At 33.6% G+C, this 20335-nt stretch overlaps 4 protein-coding genes and 1 pseudogene across 6 annotated transcripts; 2 read left to right on the top strand and 3 right to left on the bottom strand.

Moving 5' to 3' along the window:
* The first annotated feature begins 2666 nt into the window (after positions 1 to 2666).
* LOC107869978 lies at positions 2667 to 4726 on the top strand (annotated as a pseudogene).
* A 2811-nt stretch (positions 4727 to 7537) lies between these two features.
* On the bottom strand, positions 7538 to 8654 carry LOC107869979 (putative methyltransferase DDB_G0268948). The gene is made up of 2 exons (XM_016716343.2): positions 8338 to 8654; positions 7538 to 8245 (listed from the first exon to the last, which is right to left on the bottom strand). Exons 1-2 carry the CDS (start codon positions 8485 to 8487, stop codon positions 7601 to 7603), a joined length of 795 nt encoding a protein of 264 aa, XP_016571829.2. The 5' UTR covers positions 8488 to 8654; the 3' UTR covers positions 7538 to 7600.
* Positions 8655 to 9114: 460 nt separating this feature from the next.
* On the bottom strand, positions 9115 to 9336 carry LOC107869982 (DNA-directed RNA polymerase subunit 10-like protein). Its single transcript, XM_047412310.1, has one exon. The coding sequence runs from the start codon at positions 9334 to 9336 to the stop codon at positions 9115 to 9117; it is 222 nt and encodes a 73-aa protein (XP_047268266.1).
* A 558-nt stretch (positions 9337 to 9894) lies between these two features.
* On the bottom strand, positions 9895 to 13838 carry LOC107869980 (protein GDAP2 homolog). The gene is made up of 3 exons (XM_016716344.2): positions 13332 to 13838; positions 10778 to 11042; positions 9895 to 10301 (listed from the first exon to the last, which is right to left on the bottom strand). The coding sequence occupies exons 1-3, from the start codon at positions 13570 to 13572 to the stop codon at positions 10067 to 10069; spliced, it is 741 nt and encodes a 246-aa protein (XP_016571830.1). The 5' UTR covers positions 13573 to 13838; the 3' UTR covers positions 9895 to 10066.
* Positions 13839 to 15048: 1210 nt separating this feature from the next.
* On the top strand, positions 15049 to 17241 carry LOC107869983 (lycopene beta cyclase, chloroplastic/chromoplastic). 3 transcript variants are annotated; one of them, XM_016716350.2, is made up of 2 exons: positions 15049 to 15390; positions 15624 to 17241. In XM_016716350.2, the coding sequence occupies exon 2, from the start codon at positions 15680 to 15682 to the stop codon at positions 17174 to 17176; it is 1497 nt and encodes a 498-aa protein (XP_016571836.1). In that variant the 5' UTR covers positions 15049 to 15390; positions 15624 to 15679; the 3' UTR covers positions 17177 to 17241.
* The last annotated feature ends 3094 nt before the right edge of the window (positions 17242 to 20335 follow it).

Below are 20335 nucleotides of genomic sequence, written 5' to 3'. Positions count from 1 at the left end.
ACACGGGGTATGTTGTTGTTGTTATGCCCATTCTATGTCGGAAAGAACCACTCTATCTCTAAGGTAGAGGCCAGTTCTCCCGTCTCCGTATACCTTACGCTCCCTAGACCCCACTTGGCGGAATTACACGGGTAACGTTGTTGTTGTTATGTCCATTCTATATGTCGGAAACAACCGCTCTAGCTACCTCTAAGATAGAGGTTAGGTCTCTATATACCTTACCCGTCTTAAACCCTACTTGGCGGGATTACACGGGATATGTTGTTGATGTTGTTATGCCCATTCTATGTCTACCCCATCTATGCACGTCAATCCTGACGATCTATTTCATGCGGATTTAACATTTAAACTTCGTATATTTTTTAAACTTATCGACGAATATATAACTCGTTTTAGTTATTGAAATATAATTACATATTTTATATGTCTAATTAATGCATGTCTTTTAAATCCAAAAATGCATCTGTCTACCTTATTTAGTGTGTTGATTGTTGGAGATTTAATTAAAATTTGCTAAAGATGTAATACTCCAATGCTATAAAGGAGACAAGACATGTATATGTTTTTGGGACTATAACTCAGTTGTTTTTAGGAAAGAGGTATGAAATTGCCATGAAAGTGGAAGATGCATGTGATCATGGAATCTTAATTTGTATATTAATTAATTAGTACTATAGTAATACAGTAACTATTTGCATAGAGTAAAAAGGAGACAAAATTTAATGCATGTTATTTTTCTTTTTCAAGGGAGGGGCCTAGGATTGCATTATCTCTTACGTTTGCAGTGGCGAGACTAGAATTTTTATCGAAAGAATAAGTAAAAAATGACCTAAAAGTGAGAGTATATCAACAATAAATAGGTTTTACTTCAAAAGGTTAATAGAATTAATTAATTAATTCAAGGCAAGCACAAAATTTATCTATATATGAATTTTCAATATGAATATAGTAATATTCCTAACAGATTATTATGTCTACCTATTGAGGAACCTTGCATGTTTTTTCTATTATTTATCATCACTTTTGACCCTACCATTCCTAATTATTTTTTTCCATGTTTTATGGATCCATGACAATATCATCCATTTTCTAATCTTTTTACCAATTAAGGTAAAATAAAAAATAGTGTTGCAATCAAGTTTAAGCAGCCGTCTCGTTGAGAACAAGTTATTTCGAAATAAGTTATTTCACCATGTATGCATATAGAAACTTCGAGGCCTAGCAAGTCCACTCGTCATTACGGCTTAAGAAAGTAAAGCAAGATAATTTTCTGCCTACTAACATTAGAGTTTAAGTTTTATGCATTGACATTACATACTTGACCTATAATAACAAATAACTTTTGTTAACATACCCGTCAGATATGATAACCAAAAAAATATTTATTTTGGTAATAACTCATTTCGATACATCATTAAATTTCGTGTATCCTATCGATTTATATAACTTAAATCCATAGTAATATGTGCTACCTAATTTCCTCCTCTTCGTTGAAAGTCAAAATTAATTTTGCATCAGTTATTATAGGAATTTTCAAGTCACGTTACTTTTAATTCATACTATTCCTCCCTACTATTTTAATAGTTGTTTTTATATATTTATTTGAAAAATCTAAGTTGTGAAATATTTAATGTCACACCAATAGTATGATATAAAATGAGATTTAAAAATGAAAAAGGAAAAAGATGGTCAAATACTAGCTAGTAGGCCTTGGCCTAGTTTATGACTTTTTTGCTTCTCATAATTGAAGGCAATTACTCCTAATGTATGTACATTAGATATTGAATTCGTTTCATATTTTCTGTGTTACTTCTTCATATTTATTTTAAATCTTTTTAAAGGGGAAGCTAGCGTTACATGTCAAATAATTTTTTATGCAATCTTAAAGGTGAAAAGAACTTATATATTTATCCCATCATAATCAATATTGGTGGTTTGTAACCGTTAAATTAATAGCTATACCATATTCTCTATAAATAAAGATTGGTTGTGTAAGCTATGTTTATTTTCAGAACTTATACATTGTCATGATGTAAGCTATGGGAGTTGTATTAATGATATTTTAAATAGGAATTAATTACAAAGATACTAAATAACATAATTCATTCATATAAATTAATCTACCTTTCTTTCATTTTATTGTTTTAGCAATTTGTACATTTCATTATATTTATCTTAGCTTGCTTAAAATTAAATTGAAAGAACTAGCCAAATAGAACTTTATTTTTTACTTTTTTGTTAAGTTGATGTATGAAATTATAATTACTAACTAACATCTAATAAGTCCAATATTCTACAAAAGAATTCAAAATTACAATTAAGAGTCAAACATTTCTCTTGTGAATAAAGTCAACTCTTATTTTATTTTTTTCAAAAAAAAAAAATGAAATTTCCAATCCATTTAGCTTTTTCTTTCGTATTATTTTCTTGTATAGGTTGTAGTGGTTCTCTTGCAGTCTTGCCTAGCTCCATTTTGAAATTAAAATTACACACATATTGCTTCATTGCTATCAATGCATGATTAATATTGCACCAAAGTTTATTTTAGTTGACCCTTTCGCTAGTTTCTTGTGCTAACTTTTTCGATTCAGGGAAATGCTGTTTTTTTAACCAACTTGGCTCACTAAAATAAGAGTGGGTGTATAAATAAAATAAATTTTCTTCCCTCACTTCTTGACAAATTTGTACTTTCTAGGAGTTGCCTTTTGCCCTATATATACACACATCTTACAAGTTGACTTTCATATGCAAATATGGTGCTACAAATAAAGAGAAATTTGTAGACAAATTCATCATGATGATGAAGTTCGTCATATTAAGTGCTGTAACACTTGCACTTATCTCAGTAGTTTTTGCATCAGACTCTGAGAACAATGTGTTTAGGCCAACTAGTATAGCAGGTTCCAAAGATGTCCTCTCAAAAGTAGAGATGATCCCATTGAAATTAGATGCATTTGGTGCAGAAAGTATTGCTTTTGATCCAAATGGTGAAGGACCTTATACTGGTGTTGCTGATGGATGCATTCTTAAGTGGATGCAACATGATCAAACTTGGGTTGATTTTGCTGTCACCTCTTCCCAAAGATAACACATCTTAATGTATCTCTTCTTAGACTACTTCATTTCTGGTTTCTATGCGGTTGCGATGGTTTGGGCATGTGATGAGGAGGTGCACGGATGCGCCGGTACGGAGGCGTGAGAGGTTAGCTCTGGATGATTTTATGCGGGGTAGAGGTAGGACGAAGAAAGGAAGGTATGGAGGACTCAAATTAATTAGGGGGTTACTGGGTAGGAGTTCAGCCATTATAGTAGGGAAGAGTACTACTTTGTTTGTATCTGCGACTGGAGTTTCTTGTTCATGGTGTTTCGGGGATGTCTATGATTTTGGATAGATAGTGTATAGTGGTACCTCGTGAGTGTCTTATTTCCTTTATTATCTAGCGGTGTGTTATCCCATCTTATTGCATGCTTTTCTGTTTTTTGTTTGTTATACTGTTATCTTGTTATCTGTCCTTTGCCGGGGGTCTATTGGAAACAACTTCTCTACTTCATCTGAGATAGTGGTATGGACTGCGTACACTTTACCCTCCCATACCCCACTATGTTGTTGTTGTTGTTGTTGATCAACTCAATAAACACAATATGACATACTTGTAAAGCATATATAGTAGTTGATAAACATCAAACACAATATGTGAATCTAGTGTCTTTACACTTTGCATTACATCTGATAAAACGATTATGATTGTGTTGAAGGGAGCATTGTAGCCAGGCCTTTGCACCAGAAATGGAGCATGTATGTGGAAGGCCATTGGGCTTACGGTTGGTTCGATCAGTTAACCGGAGACCTTTACATTGCTGATGCCCACTCGGGACTCCAAGTTGTTGGTTCAATGGGAGGATTAGCTACTCCATTAGTCCAAGATTTCGAAGGCCAACTTCTTCGTTTCACAAATGACTTGGGACATTGATGATCATGATCATGTCATTTACTTCACAGATTCAAGCACAATCTACCAACGCAGGCAATTTGTTGCTGCAACTGCAAGTGGTGACAAGACAGGCAGGTTGATGAAATACGATATATCAACCAAACAAGTGACGTTACTACTAGAAGGCCTTTCGTTTGCAAATGGTGTAGCCTTAAGCAAAGACAAGACCTTCGTGCTAGTAGCAGAAACTTCAGCATGTCGAATACTGAGATATTGGCTTAAAGGACCCAATGTAGGAACTCATGATACATTTGCTCAACTCCCAGGATTTCCAGACAACGTTAGAACGAATTCAAGAGGGGAATTTTGGGTCGCGCTGCACTCGAAAGCATCACCACTTGCTCGATTGCTAACATCAAATTCGCGGCTAGGCAAGACGCTGTTGAGCAAATGCACAACAACTTGTTAGTAGGAAGACAGCCACATGCTACTGCCATTAAGTTAAAGTGAAGAAGGACAAATTTTGGAGGTTTTAGAAGATGTTGAAGGAAAGAAATTGAGATATATTAGTGAAGTTGATGAGGAGGATAATGGAAAGTTGTGGATTACTTCTGTTATGATGTCTTCTTTGGGAGTTTATCAATTGTTTTAAGGGAACTTATCAATCGTGGTCCCAAAAACTGTTTTTTTTTTTTTTTAAATGTTATTCAAAATCATAAATTATTTTTGTTGTACTGACTTTCTTTTCTTTTCAAAATTCTATCTATTAACCTTTTTGGAGGCAAAACTACAATTTATCCAATTTCTATCGCTTCGTTCGTTTAACTTGAAAAATGGCTTCTTTGATTTTGTCAAAGCAATTCAATCCATTTTATAAGCCGTGCCCGAGAAGTTTCGCCCAAATTTTTATCCGAAGCCTGAGGCCACCTCTCGATCCGTAGGATAACACCCACCGAAAGTCGCAAAAAAAACCACAATTCCTGTCGTTTTGCCCGTTTAACTTGAATATGACTCCCTGGCCCGTCAAAGCAACCCCATCCATTTAATAGACCGTTGTTGGACCGCCCGAGAAGTTTTTCCAAAAATCACACACGGAGCTCGAGCCCACCCCTCAAACCGTGGGTTATCACACATCAAAAGCCGCAAAAAAACTTGCAATTCCTAATGTTTCGACCGTTTAATTTGGAAAATATAACTCTCCGAACCTGGCCCGCCAAAAGTAACCCGATTTATTTAATTATTTTTTAACTGTAAAACGTACATTATCTTTGAGTTTCCAAATATATAAAATTTATCTTGAAAAATATTAACCACTCTATGTCCGAATGCACGGTCAAAATCAAAAGGTTAGACTCTCGAAAAACAAACACTATCCCAGATAAATTGGGACTGCGTGGGAATACAACTCTAGTTAACTAATTAATTTCTATAATTAAAAAGAATTATATCCTATCGTGAGATTAATTCTCTTGAAATTGTATCCTACTTATTGTTTACTTAGGAAATCATAAGTATTACTATTTGTATATAAGCAAAATTAAATAAGTTTCCAAATCCAAACCAACTTTGTAAAACAATATATAACCCTATAATCAAATATGGAAAAGGAAAATTATCTACCTTTATATAATACTTTTATGTTATACACATGAAGCATGCATATCGAAACACAATTCATAACAAACTAAATTTCATGGCAGACGAAAAATATCGTATGCTAATTGTAGGTCGGGCCTTTCGTTGGATCCTGCATATAACGAAAGTTTTACCTAGTACATCCAATGAATTGTCCTTTTATTAATTGTTTTATGTCCAATTTTGCAGTGGTATATGTTTGGTTAGCGGTTCCTCTAATTGATACTTCTTAATGAAACTTTAATTCCTTATGATCAATAATCTTGTTTATGTATGTATATACAAGCAAAAATATTGCATTAATTTCATGTGAATAACCTTTATATACAATATGCTTCTATATATCTCAAATAAGTTGCGGCTGACTATATATATATATATATATATACCTTCACTGGCCATGTGTTAATTATATATATTACTCCATTTATTTAAATTCATGTCAAGTAAGAGGGAATCGAGATATGTGATGAGGAAATAAATATTAAAGGTCAAAGTTATCGATAGACACTCAAACTTATTGTCAAAATTTACTTAGATAATTAAACTAAGGTCTGTTCCTATCAGACTCCTAAACCTCCCAAATTTTGTTTCAATTGAGCCTTTTTTGCCTAATCAGCAACAGACATAGAGTGTGTGTGATACACTTGCCTGACGTGACAAAAATGACCAATACTAAAAAAAAACACGTGGCAATGATTTTTTTTAAAAAAATTATAAGTTAAAAATTTAATTAAATAATGACACTTGTCATGTGGGTCCAAAAATTATGAAAAAGAAAATTATTTTAAAATTAAAAAAAAAAAAAACCCTCCCCCCCCCCCCCCCCCCCAGGCCCCGCACCCACCCCCAAAAAACTGTCGTCTTCTTCATCCCCATCCCAAGTAAAAAACCGGTTCCCCCACCCCGCCCCCCTCTTTCACTTTTTTCTTCATTTTCAATAGCAAAGCTATTAAATACTCTAAGTTACAACCAAATCTAGAATTAGAATCATCTCAAATTTGGTATTCACCAATCAAATTACAACCACGTAGTCTTCTTAATTGGTATTTTTCCATTGGGGCATCAACATACTATTCTATAATGGTAATCTCCATTTTTTCCGGTAAAAAGGAACGACAACAATAGTGGTAATGATAATCTCCCTTAATTGGTAATTTTTTGGTTGAGGGGAGGAAGAAGACCTTTTCTAAAAAAAAAAAAAAAAATTAAAATGGCCAATGACCTTTTGAGGAAGACGACGATCAAAAAATTAAAATGGCCAGTGGCCTTTGGAGGAAGAAGACCAAAAAATTAAAATGGTCAGTGGCCTTTGAGGAAGAAGACCAAAACATTAAAATGGAGATGACCTTGAGGAAGAGACTTTTAAAACAAATAATTACAATGGCCAGATGGCCTTTTTTTCATATTTAATTTTTTTTTTTTTTGGATTGACATGTCAATATTTAATTGGATTGTTAAAATATTTTTCTTGGCTTCACGCACGAATCTCGAGTAAAAATCAAACGCAGTGTCATGTAAGCAAAAAATGTTCAATTGGAACAAATTTGGAAGGATTTAGGGGTTTGATAAATACAGGTCTTAATTGAAGTGCCTAAGTGAATTTTGATAACAAGTTTGAGTGCGTATCGATGCCTTTGACTAATATTAAAGTTCAAAATTTAACATATATGCATGGGAAAGTAGTATTTGACCGTATATATATACATAATATAATTGTTATCGTGTGATTAGGAGGTCATGAGTTTAAGATGTGAAAACAGCCCACAATAGACCCTTGTTGTTGTCCAACCCTTCTTGATACACCAAATTGCCCACCCTTTATAACGATGGTGTTCGAGTGAGTCAGCTTGTGTGCCTCAATCTTTCATTCAATTTCATCATGTTTAACAGGCATCATTTTTCTAAGATAATTTTGTTGTTTAATGATGCATGCAAGGGCAAGAGTAGTTATTTGGCAAATGCAGTACTGCCTCAAGTAGATGTTTTATTAAAAGATGACAAGTACGTAACAGAAAATAGTGATTTTATTTTCAATACAAATTTCCAACTTTGCCAATCCTCAAGTAAATTGGATATGTCACAGTTTTCTCACTCTTTCCATCTTCATTCCAAGCACTTGTGAATTTGTCAACAACATCATCAGTTAACAACTCAGCGCCCTTCTCTTTTGCAGTTTGATAAGCTGACCATGACTTCAAGTATGTGAAATATGATTCCAAATCCGTCACTTTCTCAATCTTGAACTCGAACGGTCCGTTATGATCACAACCATCTACAGCTTCAAATGGAAAATCAATAGTTTTGTACTTTTCATCCACCAATTTTCTTGGTGATTCCCAGTAAGGACCAGTATCAATGGTGTAAAACTTCTCTAAGATCGCGTCTACTGAGTCGCTTACTTCTGGCGTAGTGTAACACCATGCTGCTATTACTCCATTTGGTTTCTTGAGTAACCATTTTGCTTGTTGGTAAAATGTTGGAAGATCAAACCAATGCATTGCTTGAGCTATTGTGATCAAATCTACACTTGATTCTGATCCTATTTTGGTTTCGATTTCGGACATTGACATGTTAGGAGAGGTACATTTGTATTGAACATTTGGAACCTTTGCTGCAAATTCCAGCTGCTTTGGACTAGCGTCTGTGGCTATTACATCCTTGTAAAGCTTAGCCAGCTGAGGAAAAAACAATATTTTTGGATCAGTTTACGATGTCAGTCTAATTGAACACACGAACAAGTCGAAGGAGATTAAAAAGAGATACTTACAGATTGAGCAGCCTGGCCAGTACCAGTGCCAACATCCCAAACAAGGTCATGACAAGGTGTCTTTGAAGCTATAAAATTGAACAAGTTGTCAGGGTAACTTGGCCTCCCTACTGAATATTGTTGTGCTTGCTTAATAAACAATTTTGCCATTCTTTTTCACTTTATGATATGATGAAACCATTGATCCCTTTTATATATGGTCATTTGGAAAGAAGAAGAAAAATAGCAATTTGCATGGGGTTGCGTATTGCTTTTTGCCTTTTATTGTTAAAGAGTAAATTAATGTGAGTGGTTGGATGGAACTTTCCTATATTCAATGTATATGCATCCCTTAAAATATTTTTTATTTAAATATCACTTGATACCGTTTGCAGTCTGGTAAATTAATCTATTTAAAGAGAAAACCGCTTCGTATCAAAAAGATAATTGCATGGCTGATGTCAAATAAGCTTATTAAAAGATTCCTACCAAATTACCACGATGAACATTTAACAAATCTTTTTTTTTTTTTTTTATATATCGAGGACTATCAAAAACAGCTTCAATACCCCCACAAGATAGGGATAAAGACATACGACATATCTCTTTCAAATTTCACTAAATATGTTATTGTTGTTTTGTGAAAGAATATTGCATAAAAAAAAATTCGCTTGCTTATTTTTTGTGTCTATGCTAACTTGATTTATGATTTCAATTCTAAATCTAAACAGTACTGTAATCTTAGAAGTTCAAATCTTAAATATCTATGTCGCTAATTAAATATCTAGGCTACCAACTTTATTGAGTCACATTATTATCCTCCAATAATGTGTTGTAGTTGAGAAGCTTTTCGATGAGATCGACATGTGTCGTCAACATTCTTCGACAGCAATATCGAACCAAACCCAATTTATTAAGTGCCTCTTTTTCTTCATAACCTGCTAGGAGTAGTTCAAGATATTCATTCCACTTGTTTCCAATCACCTTCCCACATGTGAAGCATCGAATCGGGATGATCATCTTCTTAATAAAAACAAATGCAACCTTAGTCTAAATTAAAAAAAAAAATAAAAAATTAGTGTAATAATGTTTTGTGATGTATAATGTTAGGTACTTTGATTTCAATTCTTAATAAGGAGCCAAGTTATGTGTATATATAGGACTACAAAAAGAGAACTAACTAAACCAAATCATAAATGAATTAGGAGAAGGTCCTTAATTCAAAACCGAAATATAATAGGTTTGCACTTAAATAAACATTACTGTAGAATGAGAAATTCGGGATAGTGCGGGACAGTAACAGTAAGTTGAGAAAATAAAGAAGACGCGAACGGTATACAAAAGTGTCTTTGCATACAGACTTAAGACACCAAACTCTAAAGGATCGTTTGGCAGGAGGGGTAAGGATAACTAGTCCCGGGATAAATTTAGAAGAGGAGCTTATCCCATGTTTGGTTGGGACAAAATGAATGGGATAGCTAATCCCGAAATAACTTGTTGTCCAACGAAACGACCCCTAAATAAGTTGTTAGAAGTACTAGCTAAATAAGTAGAGAGTAAACTCAGGAGCAACACAAATAAGAAGATAGAAAGGGAGAATTTAGGAATATGGAGTACTAGTTTATTGTAACACATCAGAAGAAAGCTTTAGGACAAAAGCTCATGGGAGTTGTGGAAACATCATTAAACTAAAACAACTCTTACTTGGTACAGAAGTTACAATGCTGTACAGAAGAACCTAGCAGACTTTCTACGACATGTACTCTCTAGCAGACCATCCTGAGTCATGTCTCCCGAACGAGTAGGCTGTTGGTGGCATCTGCGATAGGTGGAAGGGATCTGGTTCAATTCCGTAATCAGTCAGTGGCCTGTGCTCTAAAATGTCGTCATGCTTTTCAACAAATTCAGGAATCTCAAGCTCTCCTTTCTTTATGTCGTCCCAAAGGTATTGCAGTCGACTAACATACTTTATTTTCCAATACAAGCTACATCAAAAGAAAACAATAGTGAAAACAATATGCTGCCAACATAGACTAATGCAAAATATTTACTTGTTACAAGGGCATGCAACAAGATGAGCATCGCTTGTCCTGAAATTGACGAGTACAGTACTGTGGTGTAAATATCGCGGTCAAAAGTTCATACAAAAAGCTCTCGACGTGATAGGATGCCTTGTGACTAGAATAAAAGGCCTAAAGACCCTTTTCAAGATGAAAATTCAGGTTTCAGTTTACAAATTACAAGAGCCTTCTTTGCATCAACAAATTTCGAAAGGGATAAAATAAATGATCCGACCCCCCGAAAATTTTCAAGTAGATGATACCTTCCAAATTTGAACACGAGTGATCAAAACGATATCTCTAAAGATGGTTTTCACTATATTCACAGAGGTACGTCATTTCACAATGCAGAGTTTTTAGAAAAATGTGAGTTCAACAATAAAAATCAAGAAGCTACTTACCCTCCACTTAGAAAGAATCGGCCTAGCGTTGCAAGAACAAGCCTTGACCGTAACCCAGGATGCACAAAGTATACAGCCTGGAGCCTGTCCTTATGGTCAGAAGGCAGCTCCTCATAAATCCACCTCAAGATGGTCAGTCCAGGGTTGTTGTCTTCCGTCTGGACAGTACTATGCATGTAGACAATGCAGAATGGCCCCTCGGGAAGCTCCGTGCAAATTTTGTTAAAGACATACTTTTTCAGCCGCTCCGCACTTATAACTGGAGCTGCGGGTTATTATTGACATAGTTGTTTCATACATTTCTCAAGCGAAAAATAGAAAGGGAAACAGTAACGAAGAAACACGATGTGGAACATCACTCGAGACACAAACACAGCAGCCACGAATAAGTTTAAACGAATCACAACATCAATTCTGAATAATGGTATTTGCAGAGAAAAGTCTGTCCTAGTCGCAGTAAATAATTTTCTTTTATTAGGTTAATCACAGCAAATGTTATCATAACTTGCATTCAACTAAAAAGAATATTTTGTCCAAGTACTTTTGAAATCTCCCGAGAAGCAAGACAGAGATGTCATCACAATGTTTAACAACTAAAAAGTTTGATAAAGGAATACCACTGACGGCAATACTACTTCGGACGTGGGTTGACGTCACAGGCTTACATGGTGTGTTCTTCCATCAGTACATCAAAATAGCCACTGAGACAAATACAAGACACAAAGGAATATAGGAAAATAAAGCTCAAACGCTAAAGTAGTAGCTTAGTCTTCAGGTTGCTAGTGCAGAAGGCAGAAACATCATGGTAATCCATTTACTCAATTGCATCCATCAAGACTATAGTAACTGACTAAGCCAATCTTATTTAGAAAGAAAGTCCTAACAAAAACAAATACTAAACTCAAACAATGTTGAGGAGAAGGTTTATCATATATTAGATACAGCTGAAGGTCAAGGTCTCAAAGTAAGCAGTACAGCAATCCTGATACATAAAAACATGACCAAACATAGTGACAGCAGATGCATACTATCTTCTTTAATAGGTAAGTGTATGGGAAATACTATCAATCAAACAGGTTAGTATTTGTTTCATTACAATAAAAAAACAACTAAGAAAAATTCAAGAATGGAACCAACAGTTCAGATAGTTAGTAGTTGAGACCATCAAAGTGAAACCAGAGTACCATCTCACCAAAGACTCTTTTATCTTTGAAACTTTACCCAAACACTGAACATAACCAAATCAGTGCAAGTACCCCATTTGAGCCGGACAGAGCTAAAACACACAACAACGAAAAAAAAGGAAAAGGAAAAACAGACAATCACCTTTTAATTTTATGCAGCCACTACTTAATTATCTGATATTCTTTACACCCCACTTTAGTAACCACCTACTGCTTTCTCCATCCCAAAATGAACAAAGGAGTTCAGAATCCAAAGGCAAAGCGCCCATCTTTTTTATATGAATTTCGACTTCTCATCTATTAACAGCAGCATAAAAAATGGAATAAACAGAGAGAGTAATATTTCATTACAACAACCAATCAGGTTAACAACAACTCAGAATATTCCAAACACAAACAGTGCAAATAGCCAGTAGAGACCATCAAAGTGAAACACAAACTACCATATTACCTAAAGACTCAATTTTTAAGCTTTTAAACAACTATTTCATCTTAGCCGGATCAATATAGGTACACCATTGTGGGTTTACAGAATCTAAAACACACACTGAGCTTCAAAATTACAAAACTTGATCATCTTATTATTCACAAGATACTTAAATCACCACATGATACTTTCACCTCCCACCAGCAACAGATATCAATACCTCTATGTTACCTATCCATCACGTATAAGCAACAAACTACTACTACTAAATAACCATAGCATCCGGACCACCTTGCACACACCTAAACTAAATCCAGAGAATACCTACCACCTCCCATCAAACAATAGGCACTAGGTAACTCTATCCATCAAGAATAAGCAAAAAAAACTACCTTTTCCTTTAATACCATAGCGTTCGGACCAGCTTACACGCACCTAAACTAAATCCACAGGATAACTGGCACCTCCCACCAGCAACATATATAGATAACCCTGTTACCTATCCATCAAGAATAAGCAAGAAACTATCTTGTTTCTTCAATAACTATAGAGTTCGGGCCAGCTTGCACGCATCCATCAAGCATAAGCAAAAAAAAAATTATCTTTTTCCTAAATAACCATAGCGTCCGGACCAGCTTGCACACACCAGAGACGGAGCCAGAATTTCAACAAAGGGTTCTATATTAAAAAAAACTTAGGATTTCAACTAAAGGGTTTCATATTTAAAGAAAAATTAATAGAAGGGGTTCAACACCTACTATAACCATAAATAGTATATTTTTCCGTGAAAGAGGGTTCAGCCGAACCCCAAACAAAAGGCTAGCTCCGCCCCTGACACACCTAGACTAAATCCACGTGATAACTGCCACCTGCCACCTCCCACCAGGAACTCTATCCACCAAGACCCAAACAGATACGAAGAATACATAGTTTAGTTAATTACCAGGGAAGTATTTGCCGACAATACGAAAAATCCGACGACCCGACTTATCCGACCCGGATTGAAGTTGGAAGAATTGGAGTGAATCAAGATGGGCAAAATCTTGGTGGTCATCATCATGATCAGGGCAATCATACCAGGTATCTTCTTCGGGTCGCGTCAAAAAGGGTCGGGCATCAATACCAAGATCCGATGCAAGTACAAATACTGAGAAATCATCGTTACTGTTACTGGAGCTTCCCATTTTTATCTATATCTATCTAAAGCTAAGCTAAGCTAAGCAAACATACACACACAGAGAGTATATAGAATAGATATAGGCCCACACTAAATTTATTTTATTTTTTCCACTCTAGAGCCTAATTACTTTATGGTAGGGGTGTACGCATCAAGTCAAATCAAATCGATGAATCAAATTAAATTGAGAAAAAATAACTAACTTATGATTTGATTTGATTTGATTGATTTGACGTTAGAAAAAAAAATTGATCATTCTTAATTTGATATGGTGTTAACAAAAAAAAGTCAAATCGAATCCGAATCAAACCGACATAATATATATATATATATATATATATATATATATATATATAATTTGAACTTTTTTTATAAATAAAATATTAATTATAATCTACTTTTTAAATATTTTTTCAACTAGTTTTTATAATTTTCAATAATTTGAAAGTAGATGTAGATATATATTTAGATTTAGGCCTTTAAGTTGTAATAATTTTTTATTAATTGCTAATTAAATGATCGAAAATTCAATATAAACTTAAAACCTAAACTTTTCACTCTTCATCTCACTTTTTAGTTTCACGCTCCTTATTTTTTCATAGTTATGGTTTTTCATTTTCACATGAGTGAAAATATATTTGATCTGGTATTCGATCACAATATAATTGTAAAAACTAAAGATTATAAAAGAAAAATCGAAAAACCCGAAAAAACCGATTAAAACCTAAATCGAAAAAACCAAATTTATGTTGGTTTGATTTGGTTTATAGTTTTAATAAACCGACATGATTGGTTTGTTATTTTTTTTAATAAAAACTGAACCAACCCGACCTATGTACACCCCTATTTTATGGTATGGTTAAATTTTTTCTTCGTTTAACTAGGTATAGTTTGGCCATCAAAATTAAAATATATTTTTTTATATATTTTTAAAATTGAAAATAGAATTAAAGTTGTGTATAGTATTGAGTTGGCAATTTATCGAAAATAATCTTATACTTCGTCTAAGGCATTGATATGAACTGCATATACTTTACGCTCTTCTGATATTACTTTGTGGAAATATAGTGGTATGTTGTTGCTATTGTAAAAAATACCCATTTTTTGACCGTTCTAAACAAGTACTCCCTCCGTTTCATAATAAATAAATTGTTGGATTTTGACACACATATTAAGAAAAAAACATTAAAGATATAAATTTAACACAACTTTTTATTTTTACCCAAAAAAAAATAAAATTGACTTTATAATACCTTTCCAAAAGTTAATTGATTGTCAAATCATAAAGGCAAATTTGAAAAAAAATTCAATGGTTCACTTATTTTGAAATATTAATAACTAACCCAACAATTCACTTATTCTGAAACGGAGGAAGTTGTTTTTAGTTTTAATGTTACTCCTAAATAAGTATTTGTCTAAGTCTTTATAAATAAATTGATTATGTTATTCAAAATTTGTGCTTGGTGGAATAAAATGTCAAGTTAAAAATAAATAAATTTACTTAATGATAAATTAATAAAGTTATCTCTTATTTTTCAAAGAGTCACTCCCTCCGTTCCTACATGGTTGTCATCCAAGAAAAAAAAAATAGATGCATTTGTAATTTTGCTTTAAAGATCACTTCCAATTTTATTTATTTATTTTTGGGGTTTGAAATAAGAGTAGATATGTGTGTGAATTTGAGTGGTATTGTTATGACCACAGATTGATTGAGCTGCCATAAATGAGTGTCCACTATCCACCACAAGTAACAGTATTATTATGTATGTAACAAACAAGAAAATGGAAAAAACTTTCTTTCTCTTCACTTGCTCTTTACCACATGGTTAGCAATCAACTCTTTTTTCTTTTCAATTATAGAAATACTTAAGATATATCATTGCCCTTTAATCATTTATTTTTAACTCTTTTAAGTGTTTAAAGATTGATTCTTTGTACATGTTCTGCTTCATTTGTGTTGAAAATTGAGTTGTTTTCTTGAATTTTGCAAGAATATAGGGGACCCCATTTGTGTTGAAAATTGAGCAGCTTTCTTTGTGTTTTGTTCGATTTTTCAAGAATATAGGACCCCATTTGCTGTTTTCTTGAGATAAATTGCACCTTGTTGGGAAAATATGGATACGCTCTTGAGAACCCCAAACAATCTTGAATTTCTGCATGGATTTGGTGTTAAAGTTAGTGCCTTTAGCTCTGTGAAGTCTCAGAAGTTTGGTGCTAAGAAGTTTTGTGAAGGTTTGGGGAGTAGAAGTGTCTGTGTGAAGGCTAGTAGTAGTGCTCTTTTGGAGCTTGTACCTGAGACAAAAAAGGAAAATCTTGATTTTGAGCTTCCTATGTATGACCCTTCAAAAGGGGTTGTTGTGGATCTTGCTGTGGTCGGTGGTGGTCCTGCAGGTCTTGCTGTTGCACAGCAAGTTTCTGAAGCAGGACTTTCTGTTTGTTCGATTGATCCGAATCCTAAATTGATATGGCCTAATAACTATGGTGTTTGGGTGGATGAATTTGAGGCTATGGACTTGTTAGATTGTCTTGATGCTACTTGGTCTGGTGCAACGGTGTACATTGATGATAATACAACTAAAGATCTTAATAGACCTTATGGAAGGGTTAACCGAAAGCAGTTGAAATCGAAAATGATGCAGAAATGTATACTGAATGGTGTTAAATTCCATCAAGCCAAAGTTATAAAGGTAATCCATGAGGAATCTAAATCCATGTTGATATGCAATGATGGTATTACTATTCAGGCGACAGTGGTGCTCGATGCAACTGGCTTCTCTAGATCTCTTGTTCAGTATGATAAGCCTTATAACCCCGGGTATCAAGTAGCTTATGGCATTTTGGCTGAAGTTGAAGAGCACCCCTTTGATGTAAACAAGATGGTTTTCATGGATTGGCGCGACTCTCATTTGAAGAACAACGTGGAGCTCAAGGAGAGAAATAGTAGAATACCAACTTTCCTTTATGCCATGCCATTTTCATCCAACAGGATATTTCTTGAAGAAACCTCACTTGTTGCTCGTCCTGGTTTGGGTATGGATGATATTCAAGAACGAATGGTGGCTCGTTTAAGTCACTTGGGGATAAAAGTTAAGAGCATTGAAGAGGATGAACATTGTGTAATACCAATGGGTGGTCCTCTTCCAGTATTACCTCAGAGAGTTGTTGGAATTGGTGGCACAGCCGGTATGGTTCATCCATCCACCGGTTATATGGTAGCAAGGACACTAGCTGCAGCTCCTGTCGTTGCCAATGCCATAATTCAGTACCTCAGTTCTGAAAGAAGTCATTCGGGTGATGAGTTATCCGCAGCTGTTTGGAAGGATTTGTGGCCGATAGAGAGGAGGCGTCAAAGAGAGTTCTTCTGCTTCGGTATGGACATTCTTCTGAAGCTTGACTTACCGGCTACAAGGAGGTTCTTTGATGCATTCTTCGACTTAGAACCTCGTTATTGGCATGGCTTCTTGTCATCCAGGTTGTTTCTACCTGAACTCATAGTTTTTGGGCTCTCACTTTTCTCTCATGCTTCAAATACTTCTAGATTAGAGATAATGACAAAGGGAACTCTTCCATTAGTACATATGATCAACAATTTGTTACAGGATAAAGAATGAATTCGACTTATCTGGGATCTTGTCCCATTTTACATGGCCTATATTAATACCTCACTCTTTGTTCACATTATTTGCTCTATATGTATTTCCTTTCCCTGCTTTTATGCTTGCTCTACTATTTCCTTCCCAATTTCTCCTAACTCGGGAGAATGATCGGAAACAGCCTCTCTACCTCTGCGGTAGGGGCTACCCTCCCCAGACTCCACTTGAGGGAATACACTGGTATGTTGTTGTTATTGTTGTTCTAATATAAGCTGATATGGCTCATTCTTACAACCAGCTTAATGCAAATGGCTACATAGTGTGATCTGCTGCTAATTGAGTATTCATCATCTTGTTGTGTATGCATGAGCCAACACTACTAGTTGAGTACCAAAATCGAATTGTGTCGGTCCATAGGCTTTTTCTAAAGCTCTTCCTATTACTAGTTAGCGCGCGCTATCTTCTTATTGCAGCTAGCGAGCGCGACAATTCCAAAGGGAGAAGGAGAGAAGTATATGTAAAGAAAAGAAAACAAGAACTTTATTAAGGATTGCTTACAGACAACAATGCTTCAGACCTCAAAAAAAAATACAAAACAAATAGAAAAAAAAAAACTACCACACCTTCATTAATATCCTAAAGAAAATACAGTCACATCACACATTTTACTATAATCTAGTGAATAGCACTAGTTAAATACATCAACACCAGGTGGACTCCTTCATATGTATCCAAATGCTAAACATCTGATCAAAAGCAAACATCACATATCCAGCAGCAGCACAGTGCAGCCAGGCTGCAAAAACGCAAAACCAAAAAATTCTCAGTATCATCATTATTGTATTCAAGGCAACGTAACAGATTAACAAGTGATGAAAATTAAGAAAACTTAATAATTACCATCCTTCAATGAATCCTCTCTCTCCTTTTGGTTTACTTCTTGGAAAACACTTCATCTTCTTGTTCTTCTTTCCACTTGGTGTTGGTGTAGATTCAGTTGGATAACCTTTAAACACAACAAAATTAAAGAGAAGGGCTGGTTAAGTTCAACTACATGTTTCTTTTGTCTGTATGTGTACAACAACAACAACATATCCATTGTATCCCCACAAAGTGCGATCTGAGGAAGATAAAGTGTACACAATTCATACCACCACCTCATATGAAGTATGAAATAGAGAGGTTATTTCCGATAAACCCTCAGCCCAGGACTTGTGTGTATGTGTGTGCAAAAGAAAAGGTTGATATATAAGGAACAAAGAACAGTCAGTTGAACACCTTTTGTTGAAACATTATATCTTTTTTCATTTAATCATTAAATCCTTAACAGAGAAATTTTATCCATCTCGCCAATTTTATCCATCTCGCCATGACCTTATTGGTTAGTGTATGTATATAAGATCAAATCATGTATATGATATACTATTTAAACATATTTGTACTAACTTGATCTCAAATTTCTAAAAATATCGAACATAAATTCCTAACTTTGATACTGTATGATAAGGTGTGAATTATGAAGATGAACAAGAAAAACATACCTGGAGGAGGTTGGTTCATTTGATTTTCTTGATTTTGCATGGTGAAAAGATGAATACAAGAACAAGAAAAGATGTATAAATTTATATGTCAAGTAAATTAATAAGGTGATAACTCTTATGTAAATATAATATGAAAAATACTATGTTGAGAACTTGTATTGCAAATAGACACCTTTTATATATAGTTTTTCAGATGGATTGGATGAGAATCAAACTTAAAAGGAAATTAGATGGCAATATCCAATTTTAATTTATCTTTTTTCTTTGGTAGTAACTTTTTATTGGTGACCCCACACGTTATTTGTTAGTCAAAATAATGAGATCATATGTGTCAAAGTCGGTTTGAAAGATAAATACTTCCTCAGTTTCATTTTATTTTATGTGTCGCCTTTTGATCGGATACAAAATTTAAGAAATGAGTAGTGATTTTATAAATTTTACAAAATTATCCCTTTTAAAGTTTACTTTTTAGTTATTTTTTTTATTAAGTGGGATCCAGTAAAAATAAAATAAGAATATTGCTATTAAATAAGGAAAGATAATATTTTTTTGGGGAAGAATTAAAAAGGAAAATGACAACACATAAAATGAAACGGAGGAAGTAGAATTTTCCATTATTTTGTTATAGCAAGTTTTTAAAAATATTATAATGTTCGAGTCAGTTTGTATACATTTTATTTGTTTATTATATTATATATTAATTATTTCCTTTTTGTATATGTAGTGAATAACGTTTCAGAATTATATAACGTGTTTATCTTGATTGAAACTTAATTTTAATGTTTCATGATTTTTATTTACTTCATTGTCCGATCGTAGCATTTATAATAGAGCTCGATTAAATTTAAATTTAACTCAAAAAGCTAAGTCTTATAGATTGATGGATAAAATATTTTTTAATAAAAGATAATTTTATATTTTGAACGCGGACCCGTGACATTTCATTAAAATAAAAGAGGTATAAAAAGTAAAAATGATCACGAAACTTTGCATATTTTGATTGCTTCATCGTGTTGTATTCGTATAGGGAATATTACTTGTAAAGTCAAATTAATCTTTTAAAAAGGTAAAAGAATAATTATATTGTGTTTACATTAATTTTAGTATTGTGTTTATATATGAATTAGTTTTATGAGGCCCGTGCTAAGTTTGAGTCCAAGCTCAAAGTATAAAAATAATAATTTAGATCATATATTTTTTATTTTATAATCAGTATATCTAATGAACTGTTAAATAAGTTTTGTTGATAAGTTTCTACAATTATTAGATTTTTTAATCACATAATTGGATAAACTTTTTTTTAAAAAAAAATATTTATGAGGAAGAAGATATTATTAGAGAATTAGAATATATAAAAAAGTTACAAGTAATTCGACATTTTATATAATAACATAATTTAAACTATTTAATAATTACATTTTCGAAGAAGATCATAAATAGAAAAAAATATTGATATTTTTATAAAATTTGCAAGTATTATTTTTTTAGTTATAGCTAAAAATAAATTTATTTTGATATTCATTGAGTTTTAATTTTTTCTTATAATTTTAGCGGCAATAGTTTTTGCTAATTACATTTTTTCCATCTTATAGAATCATCTGGAAAAAAAAGTCAATGTTTTCAAGTTTATATTATA

This window comes from Capsicum annuum, chromosome 5, assembly GCF_002878395.1.
Source record: "Capsicum annuum cultivar UCD-10X-F1 chromosome 5, UCD10Xv1.1, whole genome shotgun sequence".
NCBI lineage: Eukaryota > Viridiplantae > Streptophyta > Magnoliopsida > Solanales > Solanaceae > Capsicum > Capsicum annuum.
Note: the sequence above shows the minus strand (reverse complement) of the source record. Positions and strands in the feature narration are given on the sequence as shown.

Bases quoted from the DNA above. Each gene is read 5' to 3' on its own strand.
- LOC107869979 (XM_016716343.2), bottom strand. From the start codon at position 8,487: ATGGCAAAATTGTTTATTAAGCAAGCACAACAATATTCAGTAGGGAGG. The intron at 8,246-8,337 runs GTAAGTATCTCT...TTTTTTCCTCAG, and splicing joins CTGGCCAGGCTGCTCAATCT to CTGGCTAAGCTTTACAAGGA.
- LOC107869982 (XM_047412310.1), bottom strand. From the start codon at position 9,336: ATGATCATCCCGATTCGATGCTTCACATGTGGGAAGGTGATTGGAAAC.
- LOC107869980 (XM_016716344.2), bottom strand. From the start codon at position 13,572: ATGGGAAGCTCCAGTAACAGTAACGATGATTTCTCAGTATTTGTACTT. The intron at 11,043-13,331 runs GTAATTAACTAA...AATAACCCGCAG, and splicing joins TGTCGGCAAATACTTCCCTG to CTCCAGTTATAAGTGCGGAG. The intron at 10,302-10,777 runs GTAAGTAGCTTC...CTTTTGATGTAG, and splicing joins CGATTCTTTCTAAGTGGAGG to CTTGTATTGGAAAATAAAGT.
- LOC107869983 (XM_016716350.2), top strand. From the start codon at position 15,680: ATGGATACGCTCTTGAGAACCCCAAACAATCTTGAATTTCTGCATGGA.